This window comes from Artemia sp. Qi Xiang Cuo, chromosome 14 (assembly GCF_049724085.1).
Source record: "Artemia sp. Qi Xiang Cuo chromosome 14, ASM4972408v1, whole genome shotgun sequence".
NCBI classification, from domain to species: Eukaryota; Metazoa; Arthropoda; class Branchiopoda; order Anostraca; family Artemiidae; genus Artemia; species Artemia sp. Qi Xiang Cuo.
Genome location: NC_142807.1, coordinates 64547886 through 64571964, shown reverse-complemented (window position 1 = coordinate 64571964; position 24079 = coordinate 64547886). Strand labels below are relative to the sequence as shown.

General features: G+C 35.2%; 1 protein-coding gene and 1 pseudogene across 1 annotated transcript in view; both read right to left on the bottom strand.

Moving 5' to 3' along the window:
- Positions 1 to 24079, bottom strand: part of FANCI (Fanconi anemia complementation group I) — a 164382-nt gene that overhangs the window by 20314 nt on the left and 119989 nt on the right. Inside the window, exons 12-15 of the mRNA XM_089099801.1 lie at positions 21917 to 22119; positions 16407 to 16722; positions 10098 to 10267; positions 710 to 955 (exon numbers count right to left, since the gene is read on the bottom strand). Of these exons, the coding sequence (XP_088955927.1) occupies positions 710 to 955; positions 10098 to 10267; positions 16407 to 16722; positions 21917 to 22119 (935 nt within the window). The remainder of the gene's footprint in view (positions 1 to 709; positions 956 to 10097; positions 10268 to 16406; positions 16723 to 21916; positions 22120 to 24079) is intronic.
- On the bottom strand, positions 11694 to 11784 carry LOC148944752 (U6 spliceosomal RNA; annotated as a pseudogene).

The window sequence follows — 24079 nt, the reverse complement described above, 5'->3', positions numbered from 1 at the left end:
ATAAATTAGGGGAGAGGGGAAATTCTACAACAAAGGAATAAAGGGGAATTACTTTCAAACTCTAGGGGTCGGTTCTCCCTTTTATATCGGCAACCCTGGCAAGAGCAGTTGCTGGAAAATCTTATTCTTATTCTACGCTTCTTAAAATATATGTCAAGGAATTTGACAAGTTAGAAGAGGATGTAAGAAAAATATATTAAGGACGCTGGGAGAGGGAAATTTATTTTCCAAAAGTCATGACCTACCTAGATCGGTTTTTCACACCCAAAAGTGTTAGTTTGCAAATTTTCAGAAAAATTCAAAAAATTCAGAAAAACCTACATATTGAATTAAATATATTTTGAAAAAAAAGGCTAAAAGGGGCATTCTATATTTCAACTCGAAAAAATTTGGCTTCTTTAATTTTTTTTGTGTTAACGTCAAACATTCGCCAAAACTCTCAGCTCAATTAGAGTATCCACATAGATGTACATAGAAAACGAAAGAATAGAGAATCAAAACTATCAGGAGACGGATAAAAATAGTATAAAAAAAAATGAAACAAAAATTTTGAGAAAATTTCTGCATGTAAAAAAAAAATTAGAGTTTGATGAAATTAACAATTTTGATCAACTGAAATTAAGCGCATTCTCATTTTTTGTATCTATGCTAGCTAACTGCACACTTTCAGTGACACTCGTCGTCTTGTAGTAATTATGTTAAAGCCTACCTTGAACCTTTTCCCAAGCTTGAAAATCTCTTTGAAAGATTCTTCCATAGATGCAGACAAATCAGACATGGTTCGTACGTCTCGCATCATTCTTCCCTTTTGAGCCAGGGATTCAGAAGCAGTCTTTCGTTTTGCTGATGTTGCCTTGTCCCTCTCGTCAAGGTAAATGTGCAATTCATAGATGGCAGGAGCTAATTTCTGACCAACCGCTTTTACCAGTCTTTCCAATTTGTCAGAAATTCCCCCCTAAAAATGAAAAAGGCATTACTATTATACTAAAGTGGGACAAAGGATAGAAATACAGTGTGACAGAAAGACAGAGAGAGATTTAGAGAGCGAGAGGGGATAGAGGTGAAAAGAGGATATATATATATATAAATAAATATATATATATATATATATATATATATATATATATATATATATATATATATATATATATATATATATATATATAAATAAATATATATATATATCCTATGTATACATATATAGTGCCGGGCCACGGCGGCTTGGCCACCGGGCCCCGGCAAGGCTACTCGATAAGCTTCTATATATTGACTCTCAATGTCGTTTGTCTTCTAACCGCAGACAATGTGAGCCTCTTCTTGATGCCATGACGTCGACACAGGTTCGATAAAACCACACCAGGAAAAATACGTATTCTTCCTTTAAGTTGGAACCTATTTAGATCGTTTTATGACCAGAAATGTCAACGTGCCAGTTTTAAGAAAACTAAACTATGTAGCCGATTTCGAGGCCGGGCCCCGGAACGGCTACGCGATAAGCTTCTATATATGGATTCTTACTGTCGTTTGGCTTGTAGCCGCAGACAATGTGAGCATTTTCTTGATGTCATGGCGTCGCCATAGGTTCGATCTCTCTAGGAAACTCTAGAGACTCTAGGAATAGGTTCGAGACTCTAGGAAAAATACAAATTCTACCTTAAAGTTGTGACCTTTTTATATCGTTTTAGTGGCCAGGAATGACAATGTGCCAAAAAAAAAAAAAAAAAAAAAAAAAAAAAAAAAAAACAAAAAAAACTATGTAGCCGATTTGGAAACCGGGACCCGGCACTCAACATATGGTAGGCTTGTACGTATTGATTCTCGCTGTAAAAAGCAACCTCCGAATGAATTATTTTTGTTTGCCACTCTTTCCTCGGGAAAACGGATGGCTCCCCAAGGAATACATATAACGCTAAAGGGTCCCAATGACTTTTAATCAACAGTTCCATGGTTTATGGCATCTTTGTAGGGTTGTAATGGGTTTTGGCCACATTCTGTTGACGACAAAGATTTTGGTGGCGTTGCTCTTCCAACGTAATATTTCTTTCTTCTTCCCTTCCATTTTGACTCGTTCTGATTTTTGCTGTCGGACGCTTTTTGTAAATAGACTAATTACACTTATGATGCATGCGTCATATATATAACAACGATATGTTCACTCCTGAGGAGGGGGAGGGGGAGGATTCGGAAATGATGTAATTTATTTTCTTCAAATATACTCATAAATATGACGTTAATCATATTATTTTTCTTTTCATTAATAAGTTTCTTGAGCAATTTTGCCTGCATCATAGACACTAAAAACGATACAGCCACTGTTGAGGTAAAAATAACGAATGTATGCTTTTCGAACGTATTCATAAAAATGATGTCACTCACATGAATGGTTTTTTCTATAATTAAGGCTCTTAACAAATTTCCTCACTTCTGACCTAAATAGGTCGTTTTTAGGCCAGAAAATATCAGGATACCAATTTTGCGGAAAAAATATGAAGCTGTTTTCGAGAAAAACACATACGTACATATACAATTATTGCACGTTTGAAGAGATAGTCCCATTTCCCTTAAATCTTTCCTTAAGACATCCTCCCACCCCAACCAAGGACAACCTGTTTTCTGTTTAGCCCTAGACAGTTGGCCAAAAAGGACAATCTTTGGAAGCCTGTCACCCTTCATCCACAGAACGTGCCCTTGCCATCTCAACCGTTCTCTCATTATAGCCCTAGAAAGCGGGATTGAGAAACACTTTTCTTACAGCCTACTGTTTGGAATACAGTCAGTCAGTCGGGTACCCGAAACAATCCATAGACAATTTCTCTGGAAAATATCTAGCAAATCTTTCTCTGTTTTTCGGAGCAACCATGCTTCGGGACCATATTTGACCACTGCCATCACCCAGGCTTCCAATATTCTAATCTTGGTTCGCAAACTTTTTTTTCAAACTTTTTTTCAACTGTGAAGAAAAAACACCCGCCGTCTCTGCTAATAATACTGCCTATTTTTTTTTTATATTATATTTCCTTGCTTGAAACTGATTATGTTAGAAATCATATGCTGCCCTGATATGGTAATATCATATGCTGCCCTGATATTACCTGATATCCCATGGGCGAAAGTGGTCACGTTAAAAATGAAAGTAGAATCTCGCGAGGAGCGGCATCCCTTGCGTTAAATTTACAAAGACTGACACAATTTTACACTGCATTGTTAGCCTTTGGCGGTCTTGTGCTGCGATGAGTTGTTAGCAGTAGTAGACAAACACAAAACTTCACAAATTCATGTGAATGATCAAGAAAATGCAAAATTTATTTAATAGCTGCGTGTAGTCGCGAAAAAAGAAACCTGCCACACAAAAAAGTCTGGATATGGCCATTATAAAAATAAATTATTTTCTTATTTTATTATCAACATTTTTTCAACGTTATTATCAATAATACTGTTAAGTGAAGCTGTGCACTTGATTAATCTTTTTGTCACTCAATGACACCTTTTCATCTTCACTTATTCCTATCCTTAGCGACTTGGAATTAAAAGTCTTAAAGGAAGTCTTGGAAAAGTCTTCCCAAGGAAAAGTCTTGGGATTAAAAACGCTTCCCTGTTTAGGAAATAAAAAACGAAAAAATTTACCAAAAAAAATAGTTTTATAATTAAAATTGGTTTGTATTACCCTTTTTGCACGTTTCTCTACTTCAACCCATTTAGAAAATTTTGACAAAAACATCATTTTTGTCCCAAGTACTAAACTAAAATAAGACAAAGCAGCAGAGTAAAGGTAGAAAAAGAGAGAAAGAAAAAGATAGAGAGGGAGTGGGAGAGAGAGTGAGTGTGTAAGAGTGAGAGAGAGAGAGGAGTTTAAGCTGAAAGAAATAATTCTAGAGCCACAACAGACTGAATTGTCACTTAATTTTCCTATTTGAATAACTAAACTAAAGATCCATTTCTCTTTTAGGAAAAACAAATTCAACAACCTACCTATCATATTTTCGTATGTAAAGCTGCGTAGTCACTATTAATAAGATACATTTTGTCTAGTTTAATAATTTAAATTTTTATTCAAAAATACAAAATTTGACGTTTTACTGTATTATTATTTATTTATCTATTATTTATTTATTATTATTTATTTATTTATATACTGTATATTATTATATATTATTATTATTCTTTATCAAAGCCAACAGTGTTTTAGTTTAGTTAGATTAGTTTTATTTTTTGATGGACAGCAAAGTTGTATTGTATTTTTTTCGCCATTTTTTCACACTCAGCTTAGCTGCATTCAGCGTAGACATGTTTTCTTTTCTTTCATGGTTGCAGCAGTAGCTGCAAAGTGATAGAGAGCGAGCCACAACCCAAAGTAGTCAATATGATTAAATATTTTTTAAAGGAAACTTGTTAGAGAAATATTTCTCATGAAACTATTTTCAATTTTTTAGTTTCATTCATACTGAACCGAACCGATACTGAACCGAACCGAACTGAGCCGAAAACACTTAGTAATTAAAAAATTATTCAGAATTTAGAAAAAGAGCTTGAAATTATCAAAATAATATTTAATTGATTAGAAAGCACACCATTGAAATTGCCGATTGAAAGCTTTCTTTCTCAAAGAATATACGTAATTAACAAATCCAAACAAAATATAAAAGGCTCAAAATGCATCCAAAAATAAAATTTCCAACCCTCAAAGGAGAAAGTATCTCGACTTGGAGAAAGTAAGAAAGTAAGGTAAGAAAGTAAGAAATTAAGGAGAAAGTAATCTCGACTTGAATATTGTCATGCACAGACTGCTCGGAAATTAGAAAAAAAGTGTGATATTAATATTGAGATTAGAAAGATTGGATAAAAAAAGGAAAGAGAAATAAAGAAACTTGTTAACTTGATAACGTTTTTTAAAAGAAACTCGTTAGAGAAACGTTTCTCATGAATATATTTTGAATTTTGCGAGTTTCCTTCAGATTCAACTGATAATAATTAGTAATTACGACAAAAAATTATTCACAATTTAGAAAAAGAACTTGAAACCTTTAAAAAATAATACTTAATTGATTAGAAAGCACGCCATAGAAATTGCCCATTGATTTATTTTTAATATGCTTAATCAATAAATCTAAACAAAACATAAAAGGCTTAAAATGCACCAAAAAATAAAATCTAAAACCCTCAAAGGAAAATGTTGTTCATATTTTGTCCTTAGAGCAATTATTCTGTTGAAACTGCGCTTAGCTATGAACTCTCAAGCTATCAGATGAATTATGGAACAATCCAGATAGAAACTTTGAAATTATTATACAGACTCAGGAACGTTCAAAGGGGGGGGGGCGGGTCAGCTGTCTCGGGTGCCGCAGCTGGGAGGGAGGAGGGCACGGGGGGGTTGCACACTTTGATTAAATTCTTCACTTGATTCGTTTTTTTTGCTTATATTTGAGCCAAGAGGGGGGGGGGGGGTTGTAATTAATTTGTCCTCGGACGCCACCAACCCTAGGAACTGCTCTGGGTAGACTGCTCAGAAATTAGAAAAAAAGCTAGATAATAATTTTGTGATTTGAAAGATTTGACAAAAAAAGTAAAAAAAGACATAAGTTGCACGAGCGCCATTAAAACTACAAAACTCAAATTTCCCTGATTTGCTGAAAATTCAAAAATTTAGTAATAGCCTACATTGCTAAGGTGGCCTTAACCCTCAATTTTATCTTGTTTAGGAATTAGACTGAAGAAGAAAAGTAAAAATTGTCTTTAATGACGTTGTATGCTTATTTTTGAACGAGTTTAAATTGTGTAGGTTGTAGTTCAAATTTATAAAACGGAATCCAATTGAAAATTCACATAATTTGAACAAAAGCAAGCATAATTGCTTCGAGGTAAGTATGAGAAAAACTGCTTCAAAGCCTAACAATGAATCAGAGTTCACAGAAAGTTTATTTTGAAAGTTATTTAGACAATTAATTTTTGAAACTTTCGTAATTGGCTTGATTTCTTTTTATTTATGAATTTATTATTCCCTGCGAATGCTATGTCAGGTTATTATTCCGTGCGAATGCGCCTTGGTGCTGCGGTGAGTTGTTAGTAGTAGTAGTAGTACTATTCCGTCAAATATTATTATATATCCCATTTCAAAAACGAATGACGCAACGAATGGCTCCAGGCGTGGCTGGCTCGTCCTTCGTTTGCAAGTGAAGTAGCTAAGATTAAAACCCATTGAAGATAGTTCAATTTGGATATTGGCATTGCATTGGATAAAGGGGAAATTCAATTTTCATTGGAAGTTGAGTAACTTATATGGAGTATTAATGTTCGTTATTCAATTAATGAATAAAGTAATGTATATTGTATTAATAAAATGGCTTGGCCAAAGGCCTTGTGCAACTGGATCGAGTATGTTCACCTCTGAGCAAAGTGACACATATACATGCTTATTAAACTTTTTATTTCACTGAATAAAACAAATTGGATAGCATACCCTAGCCACCTATTTTGGTGGTATAGATGCATTCTTTGGCGGAACAGCGATCGTAATAGTAATAGTTACTCATAAATAAGCCAGCTGCGTATTTTGGTTTATTATATATTTTGACTTATTATATATTTGATTATTATCTATCTAGATTTCATTATCATAGACAGTGCAATAGCGCTGCCCAAGTAAAGAACGATGATGGCAAAATGTATTATCCATTTTTTGTTTTTTTTTGGTTTGTTTCTTTTAGACCAGAGCACTTCGTATCGCAGAAACTGTCGTAGAAACTTAGAAAATCGCTCATTCGATTGGAAATTGGAAGGGCTTGTGCCCTTTTTAATAGCCAAAAGTGATTGGAAGGCAACTAACACCCCTTCTACGCACGTCATTTCTCCGAACACATTCAATCATAGTCTTGGGATATCTAGTTTGTTCAACATTGTTGAAAGATCTGAAAATTATCTCTTCGAGGAGGACATTCCCCCTACAGCCCTCAGGGCGAGGGTTGTAATTTATGCCCTGGGGGCATATGAGGTTTTCATAGAAAAGCGTTGTCGTAAAAACTTCAAAAAGGGCTCACTCGATTGGAGACTGAAACGACTAGTGCCCTTTTTAATAATTGAAAGTGATTGGAGGGCAACTAACCTCCCTCTCGCGCCCACCATTTCCTTAAGCACAAGTGATCAAAATTTTGAGATATCCACTTTGTTCAACGCAGTTGAAAGTTCCAAAAATTAGGTCTTTGAGGACGATAACCCTCTCAGAGCCCCCAGGGCAGGGGTTGTAAGTTATGCCCTGGGGCATATAAGGTTTTTAATCGAAAGCATTGTCGTAGAAACTTCAAAAAGGGTTTATTTGATTGGAAATTGAAAGGACTAATGCCCTTTTTATTAATCGAAAGTGATTGGAGAGCAGCTAACCCCCCTCCCACGCCCACTATTTCCCCAAACACATACAATCAAAATTTTTAGATAGTCGTTTTGTTCAACGTAGTTGAAATTTCTGGAACTTATGTCTTTGAGGATGACAGACCCCCACACCCCTCAGGGCAAGAGTTGTAAGTTATACCCTGGGGTCATATAAGGTTTTTATAGATAGCATTGTCGTGGAACTTCAAAAAGGGCTCATTCAAATAGAAATTGAAAGACCTAGTGCCCTTTTTAATAGTAGAAAGTTATTGGAGGACAACTAACCCCCTTCTCACGCCCCCGTTTCCCCAAACACATCCAATCAAAATTTTGAGATAGCTATTTTGTTCAACGTAGTCGAAGGGTCCGGAAATATGTCTTTGAAGATGACACCCCCCCACAGCCCCCAGGGCAAAGGTTGTAAGTAATGCCCTGGGGGCATATGAGATTCTCATTGAAGACGTTGATACTTCAAAAAGGGCTCATTCAATTGGGAATTGAGAGGGCTAGTGCCCTTATTGACAGTCAAAAGAGATCGAAGGATGAGTGCCCCCCTCCCACACGCATCCTTTCCCCAAATAATTACGATCAACATTTTGGTATATCCGTCTTGTTGATCGTAATTAAAGGGTCTGGAAATTATATCTTTGAGTATGACACCCCCCCCCCCCCACACACACACATACAGCCCTCAGGGCTAAGGTTTTAAGTTACTCCCTAGGGGCATGTAAGGTTTCGATAGAAAGCGTTGTCGTAAAAACTTCAAAAAGGAATCATTCGATTGGAAATTAAGAGGGCTATTGCCCATTTTAACAGTTGAAAGTAATCGGAGGGGGAATCCCACCACGCCCATAATTTCCCCAAGCATTTTGATATGGCCATTTTGTCCAGCGTAGTTGAAAGGTCTTGAAATTATGTCTTTGAGTATGACAACCCTTCTCCCATTGCCTTCAGGACAAGGGTCGTAAGTTATGGCCTTGGGACATATAAGGTTTTTATAGAAAGTTTTGTCGTAGAAGCTTGAAAAAGGGTTCATTCGATTGGAAATTGAGAGGACTAGTGCATTTGTTATTAGTCAAAAGTAATCAGAGGGCAAATGCCCCCCCCCCCCCGCACCATGCCCATCATTTCCCCAAACACTTGCAATCAAAATTTTGAGATAGCCATTTTGTTCAACGTATTGGAAAGGTCTGGAAATTATGTCTTTGAGGATAAAAAATCCCCCCAGCCCTCAGGGCAAGGGTTGTAAGTTATGCCCTGGGGGCATATAAGGTTTTTATAGAAAGCATGGTCATATAAACTTCGGAGGTGGCTTATTGGATAGACAATCAGACACTCTAGTGCTCTTTTTAAGAGCCAAAGTGATCGGAGGGCAGCTACTCCCCTCCCCACACACACACACACACACGTCATATTGTCCCGAAACGCATCTAATAGAAATTTGAGATAGCCATTCTATTCAAAATAGCGTCTGAATATCATATAACAGGGCCTTTGGGGTTGAAACAAACCCCAGAGATTAGGGGCAACGATTGTAAGTTATGACCAGGGGCTAATTAAGGTTTTTACGGCAGGAATGGTTGGTTAACTTTAGAATAGGCTCAGTCTTTTTCCCCAAAAAAGACTATGTCAATACAAAACGAACAGAAATTAATTAAAGAAACTTTTTCCACAAAATAAATTTTTAAAAAAAAGTAAAGAACTCTATTAAATCAAAAATGAACAAAAATAGAATCAAATAATCTAACGAGCATACAAATGCAACAAACACGTACTAGTAAATAAATGAAATCCAAGAGGAACAGGAATTTAAATACACAACAGAGTTAAAATCAAAACGAGCGGAAAATAATGTGAGTAGGGTTCTAAACCTCTATGCTTTCTAAAAGCCAGAGTATAATTTGTACTATACTGAAAAAAAATCTTTTAAATGTTTTCATTTTTATAACTAAGAAATACATAATTAATTAATATTTCGAGGTATAAATATCAGCATATGTATATTAAACTAACAGTGTACATTTTTTTCAGTAAATTCATTTGAAATTTTTTATATTATTTTTTTTTAATTAACTATAAATAAACCAGCATGAATTGTTCTATGAGTCAGGCAGCCAAAGATGAAACTAGACCTAGTCCTGTCACTGACCCCCAATAACTTTCGTTTAAGTTATTCCAGTTTAAAACGATGATGATGACTAGCATCAACTCTTGGTTGCTTCTTTAGGTGAAACAATCAATTCTCATCGTTATTATTGTTCAAATGTTTGACTCTGTGATATTAAAACGACTTAAAGAGGATAAGGATAAAAAAGAGGTTTACCAGAAAAATGTCATACTTCTTTTCAAATATAAGACTTAGTGTTTTTTTTCATCTTTGATCTTTTAGAGTTGGGGAGGGGTAAAGGAACTTCTATTCTTTGGGTGATTGAAGCAGACTCCCTACCCTTTCCAATGGTGCCATTGGAAATCAGTGTATCCCTAGAATTACGGTAATTTTTACTTTAAAATTTTCAACTTCATCGATTTAAAACACAGTTTTATCTGTCAGATGAAACATGCAAGAACGCAATGTTTTAGCTTTAATACGAAAGGATCATTTGAGCCGAAGAATATGCTTGGAATGAAGACTATAGACAGTGACCAACTTATGTGCCATGATGTGCCACATGCTACGTCCTGGCATCACAGGTTTCCAACCAAAGACAGAAACAATTCCCGTTCTTTTAGGAAAATACCTTATATCTTTTGGCATAGGACGTCATAGAAACGAAAAACTTTTTGAGTCCTCTAATCACAGCATCCGTGGGAGGTCCTTTAGGGATCTTAGATTGTACCAGCTCTTGGAGGACAGATTGGCAGAAAAAGAGTCGTGCACAGATTCCCTTATCAATGGACTCAGCATAATCTAAAAGAAAATTAATTTATTGTTACTAAAAGACATTGTGACTAATTTCTTATGACATAATCTAAAAGAAAATTAATTTTTTGTGACAAACGATTGTAAATACATAAAGATGTGATTTAACAGAAACACTACATTTAACACATTTGTTTACTACTATATAGAAAACTAACATCGAATCAATCGACCTTGTAGCGAAAGTAACAAAAATCCCTATATACGTGCCTGTCAGAGTGGCTTTACAATATTTACTAAAAAGTATATGATTCTATGAATTTTTCAGCTGCTAATATGATACTACAAAATTAAAACCGAGTTTGATACCAAAATCCCGTTTCTAAGGAAAGGCTTCAAAAGTGAGTGTAAGTTAAGTTCTCATAAAACACGACGAATTTGCTCTCCTAGATAGCCAGATAGCCCCTCTGTGGGAGCAAGATAGCTTTCTGTGGGAGCATTATTAGTAAGGATGGTGGATGATTTTTGGAGTTGAAGAAGTTTAGATGAGGATTTAAATGTTAGGCTCAACTATGGCCAACATGAAAAACGAACCCATAGGAGCTAACATTAATATTCACACGATTAAGCGGGCCACAGACAACAAGCAATATGGAACACCTAACATACAAATCCTTGCCTAAAGATATAAAATGCAGCATTTCCTGATTCAGCTCATTGCCAATAATAACATGAAAACGTCACTTTCCTGTGGCACAATCTTTTTGGTCGCTAAGAAAGAGCGCCAAAACCTTTAATTTTTGTTCGAATGAACCCTCTCCCCATCTTCTTGGATTATCGTTCGATAAAAAAACAAAACAAATAAACACGCATCCATGATCTTCCTTCTAAAAAATGAAATAAAAAAGAATGCAAAATTCCACATTTTTGCACGTAGAAGCTTGAAACCTGTACCGTCAGTGGAGTTCTCTCATGTGGTGAATGTAATGGTGTGATATTCATGACCTTTTGTTTGACATTTAAGGGATGTTTCTCCCTTTTTCGAAACTCAGGCAAATTTTTTCCGGCGCGTAGCTTTAGATGGGTAATATTAAACTTGATGAATTTATATATTTGAAATCAGCAATCTTTTTTTACTGATGTCTCAATTGCTACCAAAATTCCTTTTTATAGTTTCGGTTTCTATCGGCCCGAGTCGCATCTTACTTACAGTTCGTTACCACGAACTGTTTGATTTATTAAAGTTCATTTCTCATGCGTGCTTTCCAGACAACAATTTTCTATCAATAATAATTGAATTTTATTTTATAAGTAGTCCTGATTGATCCAAAGTGATGATGGTTAGAAATCTTATGGTTAGAAAAGTCTAGCTAAGCACACATCTGAATGAGGCTTAACTATCTCTGAACAGTTTTGTAATTTTTTCTAAACTTTATTAATAAGAAACTTTACAATTTTAAATTGATATATTTCAATAAAAGTAGAATGCTTCACGATTTCGAGTTTCATCTTTGTGCAGGAGCCGTGATGGTTCCAATTGTAGTATAATTCCTCCCGGAGGAGAACAATGTATTAATATATATATATATATATATATATATATATATATATATATATATATATATATATATATATATATATATATATATATATATATATATATATATAACATAAAGAAAGAAAAACAAGAAAAAATGGGGTTTTTAAAGGCCAAATGAAAATACTGAAAAAACACAACAAGGTGAATATTTCGAGGCGACAAACGGCTCTCTTCTTCAGCGTGAAACGAAAAAATATGATCAATGAGAGTGCCGAAGAACAAACCAAAAAATAAAACGTGGAGATTAAATGCGAATGTGAAAAAAAAAAACTATGAAAAAAAACAAAAAATTTAAAGATGAAGAAAATTCAATATAAGCCAAAACGTTGTAAGAATTAAAACCAAATCCCTAACAAGAATCAAAGTGAGTCATTCACCAATATTTGTGATTTGCAAAGAAATTCAAAAGTGAATATTTTTCAAATATTCGTTTTCGAATATTTAAAGATATTCCTATTTTTTCGTTTCGCGCAGAAGAAGTCCCCTCGAAATATTCGCTTTGTTGTGTTTTTTCAGTATTTTCATTTGGCCTTTAAAAACCCCATTTTTGCTCGTTCTTCTTTCTTTATGTTATGTCAGGCCAATGTGGTTTAAGAAATTATATTTATATATATATATATATATATATATATATATATATATATATATATATATATATATATATATATATATATATATATATATATATATATATATATATATATATATATATATATATATATATATATATATATATATATATATATATCTGGATACATTTGAGGACCTTGATGGTTAATGATTTGATTAATATTAATTACAGCAGAAATTAGGAGGAAATAAAATTCTACAAAATGAAAAATAAAAACAGAAGTTATCAATAAGATAACACTATTATACTTTTGCCCAATTGTATATTCGTTTTTAAGAAAAATAAGCTAAAAGAGAAAAGTTTAGGCCGAGGCGTTACACTGTATCTTACTTTAAATCTGTATGAGACAGCTCCCTCTGAAATTTTTGGCTGGATTATCAAAATTGCCCGCTCCCCCAGCATCCTTCGTACAGGGTTAGACCGAATTACGATATGAAAGTAAGTGGACTCTTATCAAAAGAAAAACTTACGATGACAAATCCGCCATCAGGGGCATCAATTCATGGAAATGTAGTGAGGGGAAAAAAATGTGCTTTTCGAAACCTAGAACTGGGGCGAATTTATCGTTTTTCTTTTTCAATGGACTTACCCAAAAAGGTGTTTCCAGAATCTAGGGGGGGGGGGAAGGACAAAAAACTGAAGAAAAAATTATCCCGTTCCCACCCCCGATAGATACACCTACCTGAAACAAGAGATATTTTAACTCGCTTCCTTTTTAAAACCAACCCATAGTAATAATTGTAACGTGTTTAAGTAATTTAATACCCAAGCCATTCAAATTGAATTTTATACTGAGGTACTAAATTTGTAAATTTGTCAGGACTCCCTAAAACAAATGATTAATACTCCAGGATAAAAAAAGTTTTTGGGGCACTGAGACCCCTTGGAGAAGATTAAAACGGAGCTCTCGAGTAGTCCAACGAATCATAATGGTAAAGTTCAAACGCCTGATTAGTCAGTGATCCAGGGACCGTTATCTTTCAAGGGGAGGCTCACATTCGCTGCAGTTGGTTTGAGGGTGGATTCTAGGGCAATCAGGGGCGCTGATAACTAATATTGGGGTGCACAAGTTCGCATGTGTGTAGAACATGGTCATTTTAGCCTATAAAGTTAAACTTGGCCTATAACGACGTCATACCGCTCTTGATTTTTTTTACACAGTAAAATAAACTGAAAACGTTATAAACTTGACATATTCTGCATCCTAAGAACAAGTGATTTCACCTGGTATTTTTAGTTTTCCCCCATAACCTTTATTTTTTTTATTAAACTTTATTTAATTTTGAAAACAAAGTTTTTAAATATACTTTTTCTTAGTTTTTTCGGTTTTTCTGGAATTTTTGCCTACGTAAGTATATTTTTTTATGCTTTATTTGAATTCTACTCGTTATTACGAGTCAAACCATGTACCTCTTTTTAAAAAAAAAATCTTGATTCTTGAGCAACTATTTTTTTTCTAAATAACATCATAGCTTTCAGAAATTATCCTACAATGACCAAGTTTTTTAAAACAATTTTTTTAACTGTTAAAAAAAAGAAAGAAAGAAAAAAAAAGAAAGAAAACGAATCAAACTGCACATCATTCGAACCGTTAGAATGTCCTTTACATGTTGTTAATAAAAACAAAGTCGAGACTTGAATCTGCAAGAATATATAAAAATTTTTTTTTTGTGAATATTGGCGTTTTACTCGAAATATTTTCAAGACAACCTATAATTACTAATTTATCTCATATTAATTTATCTATTATTTAATTTATCATATTAATTATCAATATTAATTTATCTCACCAAAGGGTAGATCTCTCTTTTTTAATCAAATCATGTATTTACATTCTATACTACTAATATTTTTAACCAGGCAAAAACTCCAACAAAAACAAAAAAAAATAAAAAAAAAAAAAAAAAAAAAACCTCTAAAAAAAAACCACGCCTCGTTCTGCGATCGCTTGCACGAATTTGGTATATTTTTTATGCTTTATTTGAATTCTGCTCGTCATTACGAGTCAAACCATGTGCCTCTTCTCCAAAAATTCTTAATTCTTGAGCTTATTTTTTTCTGTAGTATTAGATACAATCTGGCTTACGCAGGCTCAAATACGAGCCTCAAGGTGGCGAAACCGTGTGAACGTGTGGTGCAGAGGTGACTAAGGCTGACTTAAGATACAGTTTTGTTTAAATCTCTACTTAGCAGCGGTCAAAGGTTTAATTGATTAGATCGGGTCAACAGCTACTGATATAGTAGACGGTAACTGTTGCAATCTGCTGAAAGTGAGATTTAGACGACTGCATTAGCACTTTAATATCAAAACAAATAAAAAATTCAATATTTACAACTGAACATGAAATGGTGGCTCAAATTTCTTTTTCTTCTTCATTTTCGTCTTCGGACTCGTTCTGATTTACATCGGAAAGTAGGCATTTTTGTGGGTCAGCTCCACATGTCCACATATGTCAAATTTATGAAGTTTTCAGTTTATTTTACCATGTAAAAAAAATCAAGAGCGGTATGACGTCGTTATAGGCCAAATTTGGCTTTATAGGCTAAAATGACCATGTTCTACACGCGTGCGAACTTGTGCACCCTGATATTCGTTTTAAGCGCTCCCGATTACCCTAGAATCCACCCTCAAACCATCTGCAGCTGATGTGAGCCACCCCTTCCCTTTTTTTGAACGATAGCGAGCCTTGGATCACTGACTAGATAAATAATAATGTAATTTTTACCCGTCAATATACCTGAAGTGATTTTCGGCCTGTGAGACAAATGGAAAATCAAAAGAGGTCTATTGTTCAAAAAGCTTGAAAAACTGCGAGACAAACCAGTAAATTGCAACATTGCATGACTCCTTCCTGGTGTTTTTTGCTTCCAGTCTGCCTTACCACCTGCAGTACATTAGTACTAGTTCCAGTACGTTTGGTGTTTCAAAAACAATGATTTGGTAATACATTAAAAAGTAGTGCTTTTCAGTGGTGTCAGTTGCGAGTGAGGGGGGGGGGATTTACCCCTTATTTTATTTTACCCACCCCTCCTATATTTTTAGTATACCTTTTCTGAGGAGGCATTCCAGTCATTTTTTTATTTTTTGTATAAAATGTACTTGTTTTGTTTTGCTTACACCTCTCCCCACGGGAATAAATTCGTAAATACAGGCAAGTCCTGAAAATTACTTTTTATTTATAAGAACAGTAAAATTCCAAAAAAGGCAAGCTTGGATTAAGACTGAAAAAAAGACACTTTCAACCAGCTTGAGTTCCATGCGAATATTCTTTTCATATTTTAGAAATGCGGAAAGGATGTTAGCAGTTAGTGAAAAACCGGAAGCCAGTTAGACCAATAACTTACTTTCTGTTTTTTTTTTGTGTTATTTTAGGTGCTATTTTTCTCTGATATAAATATTACGTGTCTTTAAAGAAAGGATGAACTGTCAATGAACAATTGAGTGGGAAACAAGAAAAGAAAGATCGTGAAAAAAGAAAAAAAGTCTGACGAAATACGACCCTCAGAATATTTGCAACAAAATATTCATTTAATGTAATTACTGAATATTAAAATACCCATTGAATATTTAACATCAAGGGGTCAACATTCAAAGATTATTAAGAAAACAAAAGCAAAAGAATTTCATTCAAGAAAAAAACAGAAAATTCAGAGTCGTTCGTGGAACCAAAAAAAAAAAATAAAAAAAGTTGGATAACACAAGAAGCTACTTTCTTTCGATGGCAGAAAAAGAACTCTTCGATTTTCTCCCCCCCCCCCGAAAAAGACCGGATCTTGATAAGATTTACAATATCAGAGGTTTGAGACTGCCAGAGCGGGCGATTCAATTCCCTTTCTACAAAACATCTCTGAATTACAATGGTGTTTCACAGGAGTGATTCAGAATTTAAATATCAATTCATTTCGTTAAAAGTTAACTCTTCCAAACAAAGTTTAGAAAAATGAAAACAACATACCATTCTGGGCAGTAGACAGGAGACCAATGGCAAAATTAATATTTTCCAGAATAAATTCGATTTCTTCTATAGAAGTGCAAAGTACCACGTTGGGGGCTCCTTCTTTAATGACCCCCCAAATACCCGTGCTTGTGGCAGATTCTTCTTCAGATGTGTCACCAAAGAAGGCATGTAACTGCTTATTCAAATTAAGAAGAACTACAACATGGGCTTGTGAACGCAGCTGAGATCGTATCAAACCATGAAGGACACATTTAACAGCCGTTCCATCAGTGACTTCCCAGTCCTTGCAGAGTTTCTCGTACCATTCATATATCTTAAAAAAAATTATTGTTAGAACTTTGAAGCTCAGGGTGTTTCCAAGGAGAATGTTTTCAAAGCAGAATTTTAAGACAAATATAGGTTTTACGTATTTGACATTGACCCTTTCATAATTTTCTGTTGTTTTTTGATTGTTTGTTTTTGTTGTTCTTTTTTCGCCTTATTTGACGCTAAAGTGCGATTTCGGCCTTTTTGGGCATGTGATAGCCGTTTTTCAGCAATAAATCTTATCTTATAGGGCCTGTTTTCAAGCTGACCAGAGGATGACCTGTTTTCACGAAGAACAACGCTCCACTAATGCGAAAATACTTATCAGGGGCAAAGGTATTACTGGTTTTAATAATCAGAGAGTACATGCGCGATTTAACTAGTCAATCAGAATCAATTATTGGCTTGATTTATTCATTGGATTCTCGAATAAAACATAGATAATGAACTTGCTCATGAGAGATTATTCATGGAGGTGATACTGACCAAGACAAGAAACAGTGTAGCGAACTGTTTCGGATTTCTCCTATAAATAAACACATAATGAACACATAATGAATTTTTTATGTTTAAAAATACAGATCTGGACTACGTCCTTTATCAAGTCTAAAATAAAATTTAATGAATACTAAAATTAAATGCACCTCATAATTCAGCCTAGACAACCAACCAGAAAAATTCAAAAATTAACAACACTGATAAATTAACAACAGTGTTAAATACACTGTTATTAAAGCTGTTATTAAGCATTTTCAAACAGTTTGATGCCACGTTTTCGATAATTTTGCTTAATATTCCTTTAAATTTCTTTCTTACTAAATTTAGTGCCTGTTACTGCCAAAAACTACATAACAGCATATGGAAGCATAACAGCATATTTTCTTCCTTATGAACTATATTCCTGATTTTGCTTAATTGTTTAAGGTATATATAGCTGTGCAAGTTTTGGCTTAACAAGTTCAAAAAACAGATTTTTTTTGCACTGTTTTTAGCACTTTAAAAAGATTTTCGTATTTTAATACGAAATCACTGCATTGACTTATGTTTGTACAGTTCTCTAATATTGCAAAATCAATCCCAATAAACAAAACGAAACTATTCCTTTGTACCGTAGCAAAGAGCGGCCTGAACCCTATGGTAAGCCCACTCAAAACACCCGAAACTAGACGTATTCGAATACCATAAAATTACGCAGCATATTCACCAGCCCTGAGGTGCAGTATTTTAAATAATCCGTCCATCACGGTTCAGTATGTTAACATTAATTAAAAAAAATCCGGGTTTTTCTCTGTTATGCAAAACTCAGATTATTTTTTCTGCTTCTTTTTCGCCTACAGGTTATTGTATCGAGTCGAAGATCACAGCAAGCTGAGGGGGAGCTAGTTCAAACGGATATTTTATATTTACTTTCCTTTCTAAGTACCTTAGACGATTATATTACAGCACCGTGCCACTTCTCGCCATTTCGGGGGACAGTTTTGTGCGGAATTTTGACCCTAAGAGAGCCAAGTAACATCGAACAATTGAGCATAGTATTTTCAGAAATCCAGACATAGTGCTACTACTACTGCTACTACTACTAATTACACACAATAGCACAAGCCGTCTGAGGCAACACTAATACAGACGCTCCTCCTCTATCCCGATTAACTCTTTGCACTCTCTCAGGAAGTTCCCATTTCCTATAATTCTTTCCTTACGACCTCCCCCCAGCCCATTTGAGGATAACCTGCTTTACGTTTGGCCCTAGACAGTTGGCCGACAAGGACAATCTTAGGCAATCCATCATCCTTCATCCACAGAACATGCCCTAGCCATATCAACCTTTCTCTCATTATAGCCCTAGAAAGCAGGATGAACCCCATTTTTCGTACAGCTTACTGTTTGAGATACGGCCAGTCAGTCGGGTCCCCAAAACAATCGATAGTCTCACATAATTTCAGTAGCATTTTGGAAGGTGGCGGCATAGAAAGTCAATAGGCCCTTTAATGGGGTTCCGAATAACAATCGTTTGCCTAGGTTGGAAAGTTTTTCAAAGTTGCTGGGGAATGATAGAAAATAAGCCGTATCCTAAGCAAAGAAGCAAAGGTATCCTCTCCCCTCGGAAAGCAGACAACTGTTCAAAGGAACCCTGTCCCGATAGTATCTAAAAAATTTAGGCAGAAAACGTTTTAAGACACGAAACTGGTTCCCTTAGGAGTTTCTGAAAATATTCCACCACTTCCAACCCCAGAATTATTTGAGCAGCGTACAGCGATATATGCGACCACATCAAGGTAAGGCAACCAAGTTACAAGCTTAGAGTAAGCATGTGTCTAGTTCGTTTCTTTTTTTGGAGGGGGTGTCCTAAGATTCTGTAATATCCGTGGGGTGTAATCTAAAAGCACTAAAACAACAGGGACATAGTATAAGAACTATAGGAATAGATAAAAGGAATAATAAAGATAATCGTTTTTTTGAGGGATTAAATAAAAAAAAACAAGTTCTTTTAACTGAAAGTAAGGAACGACGTTAAAACTTAAAACGAACAGAAATTATTCCGTATATGAAAGGGGCTGTCCCCTCCTCAACGCCTCGCTCTTTACGCTAAAGTTTTTATTGTTTAAAAAAATAGTTGTGAGAAATTCAAACTTTAGCGTAAAGAGCGTAGCGTTGAGGAGGGTACAGCCCCTTTCATATACGGAATAATTTCTGTTCCTTTTAAGTTTTAACGTCGTTCCTTACTTTCACTTAAAAAACTTGTTTTTTTTTTTTTTTTAATTTTTTTGAATTAATGCAGGTTTTGATTTTGGCTCACCGTACATGAATAATTAAAACAAAATTTGCTTATTAATTTTACTTTTATTTGGTTAAATGGCTTTCTCGAAACTTGTTTAATTTTATTTACGGACGTTTTTATTAGTAATAAATATACGTAACTTACGGATTAACTTACGTAAAAAATGTATATTCATAGATTTTTAATTCGTATATTAGGGGGTTCGCCCGCTAGACAATACCTTGCTCTTTAAGCTAAAGTTCAAATTTTGTTCCAATTCTTTAAAAATGACCCCTTAATCGCAAAGGCCATTAATTAGAATAAATAGCTCTTATGAAAGTACTAAAAATATTTGGCTTAAAGAGCGAGATATTGACTAGGGGGTGAACCCAATCATATACGTAATATTTTCTGTTCGTTTTAAGTTTTGATGTTGCTCCTTACTTTCAGTTGAAAAACTTGTTTTTTTTTATTTAATTTCTTATCTTTTTCTTTAATAATGCTGGGAAATCCGGCGCCCCCTTCATAGCAATGTCCCTCCCCCCATGAAAACTTCCTTCATGGAAAGATCCTCCCGTACAACCCCCCCCCCTCTGACATATCAGAAAAAACCTCTGAAAACGTCTGTATACTTCCCAATAACCAATACAATATGTTAACATTGGGTAAAGTTCATAACTTTCAGCCCCTCCCCCCGAGGACTTCGGGGGGTTAAGTCATCCTAAAAGACATAGTTATCATATTTTCGACCGTGCTGAACAAAATGGCTATCTCAAAATTTTGATCGGGGAACTTTATGAAAAAATGAGCGTGGGAGGGGGCCTAGTTGCCCTCCATTTTTTGGTCACTTAAAAAGGGCACTAGAACTTTTAATTTCCGTTCGAATGAGCCCTCCCACGATATTCTAGGACCACTGGGTCAATACGATCACCCCTGGAAAAAAAAAAAAAAAAAAAAAAAAAAAAACCAAATAAACACCCTTCCGTGATCTTTATTCTGGCAAAAAATACAAAATTCCACATTTTTGTAGATAGGTGCTTGAAACCTCTACAGTAGGCCTCTCTGATACGCTGAATATGATGGTGTGATTTTCATTGAGGTTCTATAGCTTTTAGGGGCTCTTTCCCCCTATGTTCTAAAATCAGCCAAATATTCTCAGGCGCGTAACTTTTGATGGATAAGACTAAACTTGACGAAACTTATATATTTGGAATCAGAATTAAAATCTGATTCTTTTGATGTATCTATTGGTATCAAAATTTCATTTTTTAGAGATTCGGTTACCATTGAGCCGGGTCGTTCCTTACTTACAGTTTGTTACCACGAACTGTTTGAAAAAGGAATGAATGCAAGCACATTTTAAGCTAGTAAAAGTTGTGACGAATTACATGGAGACGGTGCCTGCAACTGCCCCAAACCATCCCCAGCGTAATAACAGTGTGAGAAAATTTATCTCTTACTTAAAACCCGTATAATAAAAAATATATAAAAAATTGACGATTAAAGCCCTGAATTTAAATACACAATTTTTTCAGTTTTTCATTCCTGTCTTTTTTTCGAAAGGGAAGGATTACATTCTAATGATCTTGACGGTCGGCGTCTGCTTACATATAAAATAATTTTGTTTTAAAGTATTCTCCCACCATTCGTCAGGTTAAATTTTGTAAGAATTAAAAGGCCTGAACTTCAGGATTAAAGGATCCTACACAGCGGAGGGTTTAAATTGCGTAAAAGGATTGTGTCGTGATAATCTGAAAATAAGGATTTTTGGCCAATGGCACGTGAACTACAGCAGATTCAATTTATTTAGATTTTATTTTTGTTTCGTCGCCACCACTCATGACCAAAACTACATATACGTTTGAAATATTCAATTGTTAGTTTAACTCTGCCCTCCCTCCGTTTTGCCCAGCATTTGGATCCGAGTAAGGAGGAGTTATTCAAGAGTTCATTTAACAACCTAAAAAGGTGTATCTTTTGTGTTGTGGAGAGGGGATAGGAGGAGAAACGTACTTCGCGTAGAACCAGTATAGGAGCATACTTCTAAAACACCCTACTCCCAAAAACATTGAGCTTACAGTCCCTTTTAGACTCGACCCCCCTCCCCCCGGAGAAGGATACTGGCATTTATAGTATTCAGCCCTGTGTGTACCAGTAATAAAGTGGGGGGGGGGGGTAAAAACTTCAAGCGACCACCCTGAGTAAATCACCGTTTCTATTGTATTCCGTAAGAATTTCTCGTCTGTCTACATTTTTTGTTCTTCTATTATAGAAAAGTACGGAACAACGAACTGCGTATTTGAATATTAAAGGCTTACTTGAGTACAGCCAAATCTTAAAGTCACTTCAGTAGAATGCAGTGTAAAGCAGACAATAAGGGGCGATAAGATTTAAAGAGGATAGGACTCAGAGAAAGAGCAACGTAAAACAAGGTTACACTTACCTCTTTAACCTCTTTAGAGTTAGGGGGTAAAAAGTCATGCATCATATAAAGGAGGTTAACCAAGGCAATTAAAGCTTTAATAAGTATTCCTTTGCCATCTTCATCAGACATCGCTAATCTTTCGGCAAATTTTTGAAGACGTTGGATGGTGCAATGAATTTGTTCATTAATTTCTATATCGTCATCGACTTCTTCTGCTCCTTCTACAAAAAAAAGAGGGTAAAAAGTGAAAAAGAAAAAGATAAAAAGTAAAAAGAAACTAGTAAAAATGGACACAAGAAAAAATAGCAAACATGGACAATCCTAAAATGAACAGAAAGAAAGTAAATTATTTGGCTGAACCATTCAATTAAAATTTACCATATCAAAATTGCATGTGTTCTGAAATAGCCATACTCAGGTGAAGGACTAAACCCTCACAGGAAAGGAGGTTGAGGGTTAGGTCTATACCAAAATGTGAAATTCTAAGAAAAGCCTTTTGTTTCATTAGTAGATAAAATGCTTAAGGAATTACAACTCTGTTAACTAGCCGACCATGGGTCCTTATATAAAATTGGCCTTTTACCCTTGGTCGAAAACTCGTATGGTTTTCTTACCTTTTCTTTTAAACAATCGATTATAAGCTGTCTTGTGAATCTAATTGATGATCCAGATACACGGCGTAAATATATAAATGAACTGGAAGATGAGAATGTAGCTGGAATGGCTACATTCTCACGAGTTTTGAGAATGTAGCCAAAACTCGATTGTATTATTGGAGGCGGCCTCCAGTCCAAAGACGAGAAACCCGGTCTAGTAAGTAGCGGCTGAAAGACCAACTCCATTAAGTCCGGAGCAAACAATATTAACAGCGTTCTGGAGTTTTAAAGTTTAGTTGCATGATCCTAGAAATTCCATACCTCTTCTAACTTAAGACGCAGCTAACAAGCTCTGGAAAATAGAAAATATTATAATCGGCCTCCATACTGATAGTACCGACATTATCAGTTTTTCTAACCCTGGCACGAATTTTTAAGGTGAAAGAGATGGCTGAAATTTCTGCAACGACCGACTCCTCACCGATCAAATGAATGATCAGTCCATCTTTTGACTTGCTTTGTGCATCATTGTATCTGCGCATCCAATTTCTGCACAAAGTCACGCTGATTCTTTCGCTCATGCACCTGAAGATTGGCAAGAATGTTCGTTAACACGACAGAGAAGGTAGGTGCCTCAAGTAGAGGCCCTAATAGCCAAACAGTTGCAGACTATGAGGCTATGAGGCTAGATCCTGTTTCTTGCTTTTCCACTAAGGAATTGAAAATACAGACACACTCGTTTAAGAGCGAGGTCACAATCGTAAGGAGTTCACTTGGAAATGATGGTACATCTGAGAGATTTACGATAAGAAAAAGCGGCGGAGGCCCATAGCGTTGCACTGAACCGCTGATTGTTTCACGCTAATCTGACAGGAAAGAGATAGCTGGGTGCGAGTCTCATTGTTTTCCAAGAATGTCCATTTGCAAAGATTTTTCGCACGTTTCGATGGTGCAAATTGCAGTAATTTGAATGGTTGAATCCTGCAAAAAGTTTAACACCGGACTTACAAACAAAAATAGAGCCCTATATTCCTGGATTACAATTAAAATACATCACGAATAACGACGTTAATCACAGATTAACAGGGATGCGTTCGTTCCTGGTCACCTGTTCCCTTCCTCCTAAATTTAAAGGAGGAAGGTCCTGGTAGGTACATCGGCGCTTTCAACAGGTAGCTGCCCCTTTTTTGCTTGTATAGTCAGAGCGCTTATTCCTAATTCCCGAGGGAATCCCTACTTAAATAGCAAAACTGCCAAATAACCAAAAAATAAAAAATAATCCAATTACCCGATTATAAATAAAATTTCAATAATTGTCCTTAGGGAAATCACACACGCTGAAGTCTACTGCGTTAATAAGGTCATGTCAAAAAGAAGTTGCTTACGCAACGAACTCTCAATCTAGACAAAACTCGATCGAATTTTCTAATATGTAAATAGCTCTTAGTAGCTCCCATAAATAATAAAGGATTCTTTCATTTATGACAGAAAACCCCTTATTTTCAGCACTGATCTGCCATTTTCTTTGATGGAAAGATTACCCAATTTATAAAGGCTGTTTTTAAAATAGATTATTTTAAAAAGC